At 50.4% G+C, this 14,661-nt stretch overlaps 1 protein-coding gene across 1 annotated transcript; it reads left to right on the top strand.

Moving 5' to 3' along the window:
- The first annotated feature begins 324 nt into the window (after positions 1 to 324).
- Positions 325 to 14,252, top strand: LOC124973417 (olfactory receptor 2T11-like). Its single transcript, XM_047537356.1, is given in 3 exon segments — positions 325 to 620; positions 623 to 956; positions 13,913 to 14,252. Coding segments are annotated over 3 exon segments (951 nt in total). The 5' UTR covers positions 325 to 343.
- Positions 14,253 to 14,661: the final 409 nt, after the last annotated feature.

Below are 14,661 nucleotides of genomic sequence, written 5' to 3' on the forward strand. Positions count from 1 at the left end.
GTTTTGCCCACTGACACTGGTCACTGGTGGAAGAGGGGCTTTATAGCTCCTCCGTTCCTGGGTCGACCACAGATCAAGGAGTCAACAGGTGCCGAGCTCCTCCGGCTCAGCTTGGCACGGGGTACCTTCACAATGGTGCCTACACTGTTCAGTGTGTTCTTGCTTCTATGCTAGATCAGCACTCTGACGTGGAGAAGCTCTGAACTACCGGGAAAGCCATCCTAGGAAGTCTCCTTCACCCTCCGCCGTCCCATGCTGGTCCCCTGACCCTCTGTTGTGGTCTCTCCCCGGCCGGCCACCGTGCCTCTGGAAGGCGCTGCAGTTCTCCGGTCACGGCAGCTGGATGGCAGCGGGCAACGCGTCCTGCACGGACTTCACCCTCAGGGGGCTGTTCGGCGCGGGGCCGGCGGCTGGCCTGGTCTTCGCAGTCATCTCCGTCATCTTCCTCACGGCGCTGACGGCCAACGCGGCCATGATCCTCCTGATCCGCGCCGACGCGCGCCTGCACACGCCCATGTACTTCCTGCTCAGCCACCTGTCGCTCATCGAAATGCTGTACATCTCCACCATCGTGCCCAAGATGCTGGCCGACCGCCTGCGGGGCCGCAGCTCCATCTCCTTCCGGGCTGCGCGGCGCAGCACTTCCTCTACCTGACGCTGGTGGGCGCCGAGTTCTTCCCGCTGGGGCTCATGGCCTACGACTGCTACGTGGCCATCTGCCGCCCGCTGCGCTATGCGCTGCTCATGAGCCTCCGCGTCTGCTGGCTGATCGTGGCGGGCTCCTGGCTGGGGGGCTCGCTGGACGGCTTCCTGCTCACGCCCATCACCATGAGCTTCCCCTTCTGCGGCTCCCGGGACATCGACCACTTCTTCTGCGAGGCGCCCGCCGTGCTGCGGCTGGCCTGCGCGGACACGGCGCTCTACGAGACGGTCATGTACGCCTGCTGCGTGCTCATGCTGCTGACGCCGTCCTCCGTGGTGGTGGCCTCCTACGCGCGCATCCTGGCCGCCGTGCACCGCATGAGCTCGGCCGAAGGCCGGCGGAAGGCCTTTGCCACCTGCTCCTCCCACATGCTGGTGGTGGCCCTGTTCTACGGGGCCGCCATGTACACCTACATGGTGCCGCACGCCTACCACACGCCGGCGCAGGACAAGGTCTTCTCCGCTTTCTACACCATCCTCACGCCCATGCTGAACCCGCTCATCTACAGCCTGCGCAACAGGGACGTGGCGGGCGCGCTGCGGAGGGCGCTGCGGAGGGCGCTGCGGGGAGCGCTGCGGAGAGCGCTGCGGAGAGCGCTGCGGAGAGCGCTGCGGAGAGCGCTGCGGAGAGCGCTGCGGAGAGGCTCCGGGAGGCCTTCTGACCGCGTCCCTGGACCTGCGGATGGCCGTGGGAACCATTGCAGTGGCCGCGCTGCCCCGCAGGAGCGCACTGTGGGGAGGTCAGCTGGCAGGAGAGGACGCCACCTCGGAAGTGTGTCCCCTGAACCTCCCTCAGCGGGCTCTTCCGTCTGTTCTTCCGTTCTTTCCTGCTCTGTGCACACGAGTGCAGAATAAATACCCAGTGATTTCCAGAAACAAAAGTTAGAAACTTTTCCCCAGCAGTTTTACCTTTCGGAGGTATAATAAGTCAATCTTTTTTATTTTTATTTTTGAATGATGTGGGCAATATGTAGGCGCCCACTGCTTGTCATCCCAGCAACGTCGGAGGCTGAGGCAGGAGGATGGAGAGTTCCAGGCCAACCTCAGCAACTTAGGGACGCCCTAAATAGCTTAGTGAGATCCTGTCTCAAAATACAAAATAAAAAGGGCTGGGGATGTGGTTAAGTGCCCCTGGTTTTAATCCCTGGTACAAAAAATAAAGCACAGGAGAGCAGATGGTACTCTGGGCTCGGTGACAGTCCTGTGTAAGTCCAGTTCAGGATAGGCTCTAGTTGAAGGATAGAGGAACTCCTCTTGAGAACCTCGGGCTCACTGGTCAGGTGGTAAGGAGAACGCACGGCAGTTCCTCCAAAGGCCTTTGCCCTCACCACAGTCACTAGGTGCTTGTTATTTCCAGTAAAAACTCGGCATTGAACTTTTGTTTGCAACACGTGGTGAAACCGTTTTCCTAAGTTACAGCTGATGTATTAAAGCCACGGGCACTGCCCAGAGGGTACCTGAGCACACTGGGGAGGGGTCTCAAAACACTGGAGCAGCTCACGAGCCTGGCAGCAAGAGGCGGGTCCCGTTTCCAGTGCCTTATAACCGGCCAGGGTGATTGAAGTCAGCTACAGTTCCTCTCTGTCCCCCACTGATCCTGGAACTGAGGACAGAAGGCCTGTGGCGGGTGCTGGGAAGTGGCTCAGTGGTGGGTGCCCGCCTAGCACACCCGGGTTCCATCTCAAACATGTGGCAGGCCAGGCGAGGCCTCTGTGACCACAGGGAGCGTTCACTCAGGGACTACTTTCCAGAGTCCAGGTGGGAATGTCATTATAGGAACCTAACCAGGGCACAGCTAGCATCACGCTGGTCAGTCTCTCTGGGAGGTAAGATTCACCTGCCTGGTCAGTTCATCATCCTCTGACCACGCATGAGAAGGGAAGCACTTACTGATGTCCCCGGTGACCAATGACAGGAGTTCCCTTTCCCTAGATGTTGAAATATGAACACCAGAGGAGAGCGAGCATAGAAAGCAAGTTTTATTTAAAGAACAGACAGGATTCTCCTGGGAGGAGCAGGGGGCATAGCTGGTATCCAAAGAAGCGTGGCATCCTGCCCCTTTTATACATCTTAGATTTTCTTTCTTCTCCTGCCCTCTGTCCCCCTTCTCTCTCCCCATCCTGCATCCATGACCAGTGGCCGGGGTGAGTCAAATGGTGAGGGCCAGATGGGCATGATCCCCGCAGTAAGGCAGCAGCTGAGGCATCCAGTCTCTCGCTGCAGGGGGGAATGATTCCTGGGCAGAGGGAAGGGTAGCCTTTGATTTTCTTTCAAATCAAGAAAGAAAGAAGCCCCCACCTTCCCGGTTGAACCCGTTTATTTATTATCTATATTGACTGGCTTTCTGTCGCTCAGCTTCATTACCATGAGTTCTAACTTGCAGGCAGGCACAGTGCATCTTGTGTGTGCATGTGCATGTGTGTGTGTGTGTGCGTGTATGTGTGGGCACGCCCACGGGGAACCGCAGCCTTTCAAGGACCTTGAAGGAACTGTGTGTGCAGATATAGTCCCTCAGTCAGCCAGGCAGGCATTCATTCACATTCTTTATGGCTGTGAGCAAGACAAAGCACCTGCACTCAGGAAATTTTATCATCATAAAGACAATGAAAGAAGGAAAACAACCCAAACAGGAAAGCAAGGGGAAAAACTTGGTATCGCAGGTAGTGTGTATGTGGAAGTGTCACAGGAAAGTGGGAGCTAAAACTCCAGACCTCAGTTCTTATGTTCTGAGAAAAGAACATTTAAAGTCAGATGCCCAAAGGCATGCAGAAGTTCATTGTAGGTGGCGGGAAGTAAGAGCAAAGTGAGGCTCCAGCAGAGAGCCCTCTGGAGAGTGGGCCTGCGTCTCTGAGCAGAGAAGACAAAGGAGACAACTGTCTCCAATTCCATGACCAGGAGAGCAGGGCCACCTGCTGTACTCAGCTGACCGGGTGTTCACCTCCTTCACGTCGGGTGGTGGCGTTTTTGACCTTAGTCGGTCCTCTCCAGAACTGTCATGGTGGCCATCCTATTTAGGGGGCTTTATCTACAAGTCAATCACGTTAATGTGGATACTGGGGTCAGTAGCTAGTCAGAAGTTACCTTAGTGCTCCTGTGCTATTGAAGGATGCTTCCTTCCCAGACATCGGGAGACACTTAAGCCTTAATTCCTAGCTTCACATCAACCTCGGTGGAGCCTGTCAAGAGTCAGTGCTGTCAATCCTTTTCCCTTGACGTGTTTCACAAGTAGCTCCCTTGCTTTGTTAGCTTTCTGCAGATAACTGCCACCATTCAATTTCTTAAGACAGGTTAAGAACACTTTGTGACCTCACCATGCATCTCACTGCTCATTGCTAGCTACTACCTAACAGTGACAGTGACCAGAGGTGAACACACCTGTGTCCTGCACCCACATGGCCACCCTTGAGTGGGTTCCTAATAGACAACTGTGCATGAGAGCCCAGGGAGAGTGAAATGGATAAAACATGGGGACATGTTCACACAACACACACGGATGTTCTGATACTACCTGCAACCACATGGACCGATCTCATGAAGGCCGGTTGCTAAGGGGCCACATCACAGAAAGTACATCTGTGTAAAAGACATCTAGGAAAGCTGCCCATGTTTTAGGATGGTCAGGGACTGGACAGGTACACAGGCAGGCCTCTGGTGTGCACTGTTAGTTTATGTTCCTTGATGTGAATGCTGATTTCACGCCAGGTGTTCAGTTTCAGAAAATTGATCAAGTTCAGACTTTTTGTATGTTTAACACTTTTGTATTACAATATGCTTCAATAAAAATACCCAGTAGCACAGTGGGTGGTGGAAGCTATATAATTTGGCCAATATCCTTCCCAGCATTTCCCCTGCTGGTACCCCCTCCACCCACCCCCTTCCTCTACTGATCTCCCTTTGATTTTCATGAGATCCTACAACCCACTTTCTATTTCTTTTTCCTGTCTTCTGCATATGAAGGAAAACATGCTGCCCTTGACCTTCTGAGTGGTTTATTGACCTTTAGGTGATATTCTCAAGTCCCACCCATTTCCTGCAGACAACCCGACAACATGCTCTCTGTGGTGACTAGACCACATTTTCAGCTAGACTGGTTCCTTAGTTCGACCACTGTGATTGGTGCTGCTGACAATATGGGCATGCTTGTCTCACTACAGCATGCCAACTTTTGACTCTTCGGGATAAATGCTGAGGAACGGCATGGCTGGTCACGTGGTGACTCCGTTCCGAGTCTTTTGAGGAGCCTCTGTGCTGATCTTCACGTTGGTTAAGGGTATCTTGTGCTTTAGGGCAGCATCTTGTTCTCCAGCCCTGGGGGCCATCCAGGTCCAGCATTCTGGCCGACACTGCTGGATCGGATGCAGGCACCTTCCTGCTTGCTGTGTCATGCCGTATGTGAGGCATCTGAAGTGCTGGTGTGCCCCAGCTGTGGAGAGCAGGCTGTGTCCTTTTCCGAGCTACTGCTGAAGTATAGAACAGCACTTCTCAGGCTGTGCCTAGACCTGGGTTACTTCAGTTTGCAAAGAGGTCGTTTGCCATGAGCAATTCTGTTTTTAGTTTAAGAATGACTCCACATCTTATTTGTACAAGTAAGCAGCCACTACCTGCCCAGCATGACCATAAGACACAAACTGAGAAGTAAACCACGCTAATAAAAATGACCTCCTGTGTACCACTTGTTTATCCATCAGAAGCAGAGGGACACATGGGCGTATCAGATTCAAATCAGGAAAGCCAGGCCCACCAGCTTGTCAAATGCAGGCCATCACACGATACAACCCCTCGCTTGAGGCTCATAAGAGGAGGAGCATCCCAAGACAGGACCTGTCACCTGGGCACTCCTCATGAGTCTTGCCCAGGACACCTGCCACAGTGACAGACCTCAGTATCTCTGCTTCAGCACAGCATGGTTTCTCCTGCCATGGTGACCACACACAGCCCACTCCAAGCTGCCGTCTCAAGCTGGTCCTTTGGATCTGTGGCCCTCTGGACCCTGACCTAGAATCAGACCTGGGCTTTGGCAGCTCTGTGCCTGTATCCAGAGTGGCAACATCCCAATATGCTCTCCTTGTCCAACTTTTCCTCATTCAGAAGCAATCCTTGACTTCTAGAGCCACAGGGGACTTTCGATTAAGGTATGACATCTTCATATACTGAAAGAAGTCTGAGGAGCAGAGAAGGACATCTGTGCCATCGTCCCCATGTTGAGTCCGCAGCTCCTCAAGGTACCGCTGCCTGAGCAGCTGCTGTCCTGTTATTTCTGTTGCTGACATACATTTATATTATTGGTGGCCAACACATTTTACAGAGATACGGCTATTCTGCAATTCTGTCACTGAAATGGAGAAAGACATAAACTGATCTAATAACAAAAATTGACAGGTCATCCCCCACGGTCCCTGCACATATCAAAGAGGTTCATATTTTCATTACCTAGGAAAAAAATCATGAGAATTTATTTAATTTATTTCAGGGGAATTTGAATATTGCTATGTGTTTTTTCTCTCTAAATTCAGGAATTTATTTTCCATCTGCAGTTACTTGTAAAACATGAAGGGTCAGGAGCACTGCAGAGAAATAAATGTAAGGCTGGAAGACCAGGTTGACCAGCCTCTCCTTCTGAGGGGTGCTTGCTACCCCAACAGGGAGTCTGCCAAGGCTCAGCTGGACAACACCTGGAGAGCAGCTTAGGCCATCCCTGCCTGCTGTGGCCAGTACTGAGTCATAAAATTGCAGACTCCATGGTGTCAGCCAGAACGACCCCAGCTGATGACCCAGAGCCCAGCTTGCTGAGCAGAGTTCATGGTGGTCCTCACTCAGCTCTGGCCCGAGCTGTCCTGCAGAATGAGGGAGCCAAGTGCCTGCCATGGCCCATGCTAAGGCCTGAGCTCCCTTTGCAGTACAGGTCTGACCTCAGGAAAGTGGACCTGACCTCAAGTCAGGTGACCAGAATTGCCCTGCTAACCTCTGATGTCCCAAACGTTCACAGCGCTGTGTGGTAATAATAGTAGCCCCCAAACCAAATGTGTCCAGAAAGCTCGGCTCACGTTCATTTCATACGGATTTCTCAGAGGCGCGTTGCTGCTGGCCCTAACACTGCGGTCATCTTAATAGCAGACGGCAATCTGAGGGCGGGCGAGCAGCACGGCAGTGACCAGACCTCAGCTCTGGGGCTCCAGGGCGGGAGCTGGGTGCGGACCCACTTGGGACGCTTTCGCTGACTTCCACCTCTAGGGAGCAGAAACCCAAAATGCGCAAATGCGCCAGCCATTCCGACTGAAGTGGCACGCTCCTGAAACCCAGCGCAAAGTCACGGATAGGGGAAACCAGCCTTGCAGCAGGCTTCAGGGAATCCGCAAGAGAGACCTCGTCAGTGGGGAAAGCAGAAGGGTCACTGGAGGAGCGGACATTGGGCCGCCTGGAGCTGCAGGGTCGCAGACCGCAGCAGGAACCAGGCCCTGAACGACAGCGTGCCCTTGGGTAGGGAGGCGCCGCGAGCCGGGCCTTGGAGGAGGGTGTCTGTAGTGTTAGTGGTTCCATATGCCCAGCATGGCGACTGCAGCTGAGGAGGAAAGATAAAGAAAACTCCCCGTTTTTTTTTTAAAAAAAGGTCAATTATGGTATCTGATTTGATTCTGGTCCTTATGAAGGCCTATGAAGTATTTATTTATTTTTAAATTTTTTATTATTGGTACCAGGGATTCAACTCAGGGGTGCTTTACCACTGAGTTACATCCCCAGCAACCCCCTCCCCCTTTTTTTTTTTAATTTATTTTTTCATTTTTTTGAGAAGGGGTCTTGCTAAGTTGCCCAGGCTGGCATGCAACTGTTGATCCTTCTGCCTCCACCAGCTGAATGGCTGGAATAATAGGTATGCATCACCAAGCTGACTTCTATCAAGTGTTTAAGTAAAGTCACCCCCCTGGGAGATTCAGAAACTGGTGTTCAGAATGAATTATTGCCTCACTCAAGCAAGACACAGACTGGGTCTCAGAACCCATGGTCTGGCTTCTTGGTACCAACTCTTAATATGAATTGACGGACAGCTGGGTCTGCCAGCTTGTTAATCTGCACAAGGACCTGAAGACAAAGGTTCCCCCAGGAGCTACATGCACATAAAAGCCATGCTATTTCCTCTTGGACTCCAGCTAAGCTGCTCTACCCAGGAGCCGGACAGAGGAGCTGACCACTATCTGGATACTAACATGATTCCCGTGGGGTCTTGGCACAGGTGAGAGAAGGGGGCATACCTGAACCTTTATTTCTGCAAACATCCCATCCTTGAGCTTCATTCAAAATTATAGAGACTCACAGGCCAAAAAAAATACTGACTGTTGGTTTTAACCAGCTGTTTGTACCAAGAGGATAAACAGGTAAATATCTGCAGCATCAGTTCTGATTATCACACACTGCTTTCTCTTGTTTCTGTGATCAGTCCTTTAAGGTGATTTGACTTTATTAAATTTTATTCATTATATAACCAAAACAGGATCTTCATTTTGTTCTGTGACGCATCCCAAGCACCTAGACATTTTCCTGAAATAGAATATGTTGTTAGTAAATATCAGGGTAATGAACAAGTGAAGCCATTGCATTTGGAAGGCATGGCACTCTGACATTCTCAAAATTAATAATTTTTTTTTTTTTTTTTTACTTTTTCCAGGTCATCTCAGGTTTGAAGGACTGCAAGGAAACTCAAGGTCAATTGAATTAGGTGAGATTGACAAGCTCACATAGAATTGTGTGTTGAGCTAAAAGCAAAAGAACTGTAGTTAAGTGCTTTCCCACTTCACTAGTTCTCAAGAGACTTCTAGTAAGTGTCCAATATTGACTCAGGTGGAGAAGCACCACTGGCTTCGGCCGGATTCCTCACAGGTGTTGCTCCTCTGGAGCAGGCCGGTGGCAGGGGCTGTAGGGGCATGGGCTCCAGTGTGGGGGCCAGAGGGGACGCTGCTCCCTAGGACTGAAAACCCAGCTGGAGGCTGGGGCTGTGGACCTGGTTGGCGCTACCACTCCTGCTCTTTCCACGCGCCTCCCAGGCGTTTAGCCGCAGTGAGCGCTAGTGACCCAGGCTGAGCCTTTGGAGAGGGGCAAGCCGGGAGCTTCTCTGAACAGAGTCAAGACCGTGCCCGTGGCCTCGGCTTCTGAACAGCTGACAGGGCTCTGCAGACAGCGGCTTTCCCCTCCCAGACCAGCCTCGGGGAAGCCCTGCAAAGGGAGAAAAGGCAGTTAACCCTGCCCAAGGCAGGGTTGATGGCAAGTGGCAGTTGTAATTTGAAAATAATAAACCCTGAGTATTTCTAAAAATCAATTATAACATGTGCCAAGAATGTATTGAGTGCTTTCAGTCTGAAGGTGAGAGGTGGAGTGAGACTGTGTGAATGTCCCCATGCATGTGAAGTACCCACACGTGCTACCCGTTTCTCTTAAAAGCACAATGGAACTGTCACACCGTGGAGATGGTGGAGACCTCCCTCATCTCACAACGGCCATTAGGCGGTCCATTATGTGCTGAAACCTGTTACTCAGTGTGGGCGCGGCCAGCAGGTGCTCTTTCCCCTGCCTTCTTATTGGAAATGCCCCAGGATGAGTGTCTTACACAACAAGTTGCACTCACCTGATTATCTGACACTGGAATTCCCTAGTGAAACTGATGCCCATTGTCCTTCAGAGCTTCATATTGACCGGCGTCCACTCCCACCAGCCATCTTCGCGGATCCTCTGTCCGTCCCCAGTGTTGACAGCCCAGCTCGCACGGGGGCTCAAGCTGGCCAGACTGGTGGAACCCTTCTGCTGTGGCCTCTCCAGCCTGCACCTGGGCCTCTGCAGCAGAGGAACCAGCGACCCCGCTTCCCAGCGTCTTGCTGAGCAAGCTCCAGGTGCTCCTGCCCTGGGAGGAGTGGCCTCAGGTGCCAGCCCTGAGCCTGTGTCCACCTGAGGCCGAGGGGAGTGGGTGGGAGCAAGGGCTGCCCACCATGCACCCCATGGCCGCACCGGGCGAGGCGAAGAGGAGAGGAGGTGGCACCAGGCGAGCAGTGTAGACACGTGCCCGGGGAGGGAGCCCAGGGCTGTCCATGAGCCCCAAGAGGGGCTGAGGGGACTGGCTGGCAGAGCAGGCCCATGGCCTTCACCTCCCCAGGTGGGAGAGCGCAGTCGGCTCCGGCAGTGAGTCCTCAGGCTGACGTGTCCCCTGTAGCCGCTGGCCTAGGCCCAGCCTGGGCAGCTGCCTGTACCTCTGAGCACCCATGCTCAGGAAGCCCTGTTGAGGAGAGTGCATGGCGTGTCACCAGGAGCAGAGAGACACAGTGAGAAAGCTGGATTCAGGTCGCACAGGTCGCCATTGCCCTCGACATGTTTTTCAAAATGCCCTTTAAGGAACAAAACCCATTTCCTCTCCATTTTGGGACATTCGAACCTAGGAAAATACAGTAGGAAAAGGCAGTTATGTCAAAAATGCGTGCTGACTTAATTCAGCGTTAGTTTTTTAAATCATCAGCAGGATTTCTCTAGTAGCATTTCAATTTATTCCACAAAGTTTTAAATTAGATTCAGGCTTCCATGCAATTTTTTTCTAAATGTGTGTGTTGCTTTTCCTTCTATCAATTTTAAGTGGTAGCCTTGGCCTTAGGGGTTCTTGATTAGAGTGAGCTCGTCCATCTCCTCCTGACACACTTTGCAGAAACTCTCCTTCAACTCTCAGGTCCCACAAAGCAATACAGATCTCAAGCATGTCATGGTGGAGATGCTGGTGAAGGGCTGTGAGCATGTTCCGAGGACAGGCACCCTGATCACTTGGAGATAAGAAGCTGTCCTTGGTGACAGATGCTCAACAGTCAGGTTTGTGAGCTGGGAGTGTGCAGGGTCTTTCTTACTGGATGTTGTGTGAGATGTGTGTGTGTGTGTGTGTGTGTGTGTGTGTGTGTGTGTTCTACCTCCTCATGAAGCCAGGCACCTAAAGGCATGCAGGTGAGGACTGGGGATTTTCCAGGAGTTAGGAAGAATTTTCAGTTTCTTGAAAAATTGACTTTCTTTTGTTACTTTATACTCATTGACTGTTTGAAGGAAAATTCAGTTTTCCTGAGTGTGATTATAGCTTTTCCCTTGTATTCATTTAACTTCTACAGAGTGATTCAAACTTAACTGATGCATAGGGAAGAAGATATCCTGTCATTTGGGAGTAGTTGAGAGTAGTAGCACAGAGCAGGGAAGACGCGGGATGGGGCCCTGCAGCCTCACCTCTCTGAGCACGGGTTTCTCCATTGTGAGATGATGATGCTGATGGTCATGACCTCACCGCTGGGCTAAGAGTGACCTCATTCAAACCTTGGAGCATGCACAGCAATGCCTGCTCACTGAGGACTACATAGGTGCAGGTCAATTTATTATTAGTAACTTGTCTACCTTTCATTTCAAACTGAGAAAATTATTTATGGGCACGTTAGCTTCCTACAGCTACTGTATTATCACAAAGCCAGCTTACTATATTAGAGTCCAGGAGGTCAGAATCCCAAAGGTGGCCACACTGGCTAAAATCTTGGTGTTGGGGGCTGCCTTCCCTCTTGGTGGCTTCAGGCCCATTTTCTAGCCTTTTCCAGTTTGTAAGAGGCCAGAGACAGTCCTTGGCCTATGGTCCTGTAACAGGGACTTGGACTTTTCTCTCTGCCTGCCAACGTCCAGTGGCTGGCTGAAAGTAGGAGTAAGACTTGGCACCTCTGTCTCCATTTCACTTTCCTCTCCTTTACTCCAAGTCACCTTGAATTCCAGGAATAAGGTCAGACCTGATAGACTTCATGTGAGTAGGGGAGGCCCCTGCCAGGCAAGAGCAGCTTCCTTACTGGACAAGGCCTTGGCTGACCAGTCCTGAGATAACCCTGCGAAGAGCACTCCTGACCAAGAGCCTGTGGTTTGGAAGCTCTGCAAAGCCTCCGGCTGGGCCAAGTCCAATCCTCATTCTCGTTCCCTTTCTATAAAACCTCATCTCAGCCCCTCAAGTCAGGGCTGAGGATATGGGTCCCCTCAGCTCCCCACAGAGCTCCTTTTATGCTTTTGACCTGGACCTTTTCTATTGGTTTTTTGAGTGGCCAGACCTGGTCTGTTGAACCCCCAGAGTTGAGGCTCCTAACTAAACTTATTAAAGAAGAAAATTAATCACAAATCTCATGGCATTTTTTAAGATACAATTTTTTTTCTGGCAGTAGGAAGAAGATGAAAACTTGCTGTTAAATCATGCGTAACAATTTTCTACTTTTTTAAAAAAAGTTTGTAACAGGAGGAATTCAAACTCTAACCGTTTACATGCAATCTCTGCATGTCTAATAACAGTGGAAACTTTAGTTATCTTCAACCTAATAATTGGGCCCTACCTGAAGGAAGAGCTGTCTTAGCAAGGGCAGATTCAGAAGACAGAGGAAGGGGTGAGTCCCTGTTGTGTCATCAGGAGGCTATCATTTTAGGGACTTTGTGAGGAGGTGTCTGGATTTTAAGGTTCAGGGAGTGATTGTCCCAAATTTATATACCTAAGCCTCAGAGTCTTAGGAGTAAATTCGTATTGGCGTTTGACCTTAGAAGTCTGTTTTTTTCTTCCCTTCCCCACCCTCCCTTGGTGTGGGTTAGCATCAGAGAGAACATCAGCTTTTGGTTTGTTGGGATTGGCTTATTTCACTTAGCGTGATATCTCCAGTTCCATCCATTTACCAGCAAATGGACAATTTTGTTCTTTAATTTGTTTCCTAGAATTAAATTTGTTTAGAAAATGGGGGTGGGGATCCTATTTTATGACAGGCCAAACACCAAGGCCTGGCATTTATTGCTTGTTTGTCTTGATTTTTATGGTGCTGGGGACAGAGCCCAGGACCTCTGCATGCTAGGCAAGTGCTCAGCCTCAAGCTGAACCAGCTCAGGCCTGGCATTTTTTTGAAAATGTACTTGCCATTAGCACATTTTATAGAACAAACCTAAAAGTATTGAAAAGAAATTCTCCAAGATGTGGAACAACTTAAAAATCAATAATATGTTATCTGCATCTCTCTGACCAATGTGTTTAGAAACCATCCAGTTGAAGATTTAACGAATACTGACAGCATGCCGGTCATTCCTTTAGATGGTGAGAATGGTTAACAAATCCTCAGGCACTGAGCCTCACGCACACTGGGCTCGCTTTCCAGAACCAGAGTCGAACACAAGCAAACTGAACCCGTAGTCCGTCAGGTGGTGCTAAGAACCAGGAAGAAGTACAAAGGCGTCGAGTGGGACCAGAGCAGACCTCTGAGAAGGTGGCCTGTGGCCAAGCCCTGAAGCACATGTGGGCATGGCCAACTGAGATGTGTGGCAGGGCCCAGGCAATGGGAGCTGGGAACAGAGGTGCTGGGCTGGGATCCCAGAGAGAGGATAGAGCACCAGCAAGGTGACCACGGGGCTGCAGCCCTGTGACCAGCACACTGGAGGGACAGGAGGGGACTTGGAGTAAGAGTCAGAACAGGATGTCCCTGAGTGCAGGTTTCAGCGGAGAGTGGCCTGGTTTGACCAGGTCCCCCAAGGTCACTTTGGTTGCTATGCTGGAGGAGACTAGGGGGACACAGGGAGGGCAGAGAGGATGCGAGGAAGTTCCTGGACAGCCCAGGTTAATGGCAGTGCACTCACCCAGCCCACTGGCTGTGCATGGACTAGTTTATGCTTTGGGATAAAATGTCTGAATTCCTTTAATGCAGCAAAGAGAAGATGTATCCTTGCCACCTTAGTGTGGATTAGCTTTATTAATTTTTTGGAGTAAAAAGTAGACGATCTCTTTTATGTCAGTGAGCTTTGACAAAAGCACACCGTAGTCAGTATTTATTTTCAGTTGTCCTTTGGAAATGGAATGTAATTTAAACAAATGGATCAGGAGTCTAACACAAGACCTTTTAGAGTTTTGACCACAAGGTCCTTTGGGATGGCCTGACAAGAAAGGCAACAGCCCTGAGCTCCTTGCAGAGTAATTTGAACTAATGAATCAGAGGGAAATTTGTAGAGAGAAAATCTAATTCTAATGTTAGAATCCAGTTTTGCATGAGAGTCTACTGATTAGATTCTGTTGATACTATGGACCATGTCATTTGTGAAACCAGGTACGACTTACTCATGGGAAAGGACAATCAGAGAGATGTGAATTTCATAGTGATTTTGTTGCTTTTTAAGTAAATCACAAACTTACAACAGTGCAAAGTGAGCAGAGCAGCCTGCTCATTCCCATCTCTCTCATCTCCACCTCCTACGCCCTCATCTTGTTCACCGTCCACCACATGCGCTCTGCTGAGGGCCACAAAAAGCCCTTCACCACCTGCTCATCCCACCTGACTGTGGTCAGCATTTTCTGTAGGGCTGCCTTCTACACCTATGTGCTGCCCCTGTCATTCCACACACCTGAGCAGGACAAGGTAGTGTCCACCTTCTATACCATTGTCACACCCATGCTTAATCCTCTCATCTACAGTCTCAGAAACAAGGACATCATGGGGGCCTTGAAGAAGTTATTTGCACACTGCTCACCTGCTCAGAAAGCATCAAGTGAGGCTTAGATTCAGTAGCATGGGGACAGGTCTTCCCAAGAACATCCTCCATGTGCCCAGTTTCCCCAGACTCCTTCTTCAGCCATCAAAGTCTATTTCACAGCTAAGAAGAGTGCTCTCCAGAAGAAATACCACTCAACAAAAACCCTAAAATTCTGACTAGAGCTAAGCCTCATTGTCAGAAATTTCTTCTAAAAGCTCTGCAGATGCCCAACCCCAGCAGTTCAACAATCTGGTTTTTCCAGACAAAACCGTACTTCCCATTTCATCTTACCTTATGTTGATGAAAAGGGGAATTGAAAGTTCTTTCAACCAGTTTTTGTTTTGTTTTAGGATACTCTAGCTTCCAGATCGGTGATGGTAATCTAAGTGGACACTAGAACCTCACAGAGTAGAGAATCTTCTGCTAAGTTAAATC

Source organism: Sciurus carolinensis, assembly GCF_902686445.1.
Source record: "Sciurus carolinensis chromosome 19 unlocalized genomic scaffold, mSciCar1.2 SUPER_34, whole genome shotgun sequence".
In the NCBI taxonomy this organism is placed as follows: domain Eukaryota; kingdom Metazoa; phylum Chordata; class Mammalia; order Rodentia; family Sciuridae; genus Sciurus; species Sciurus carolinensis.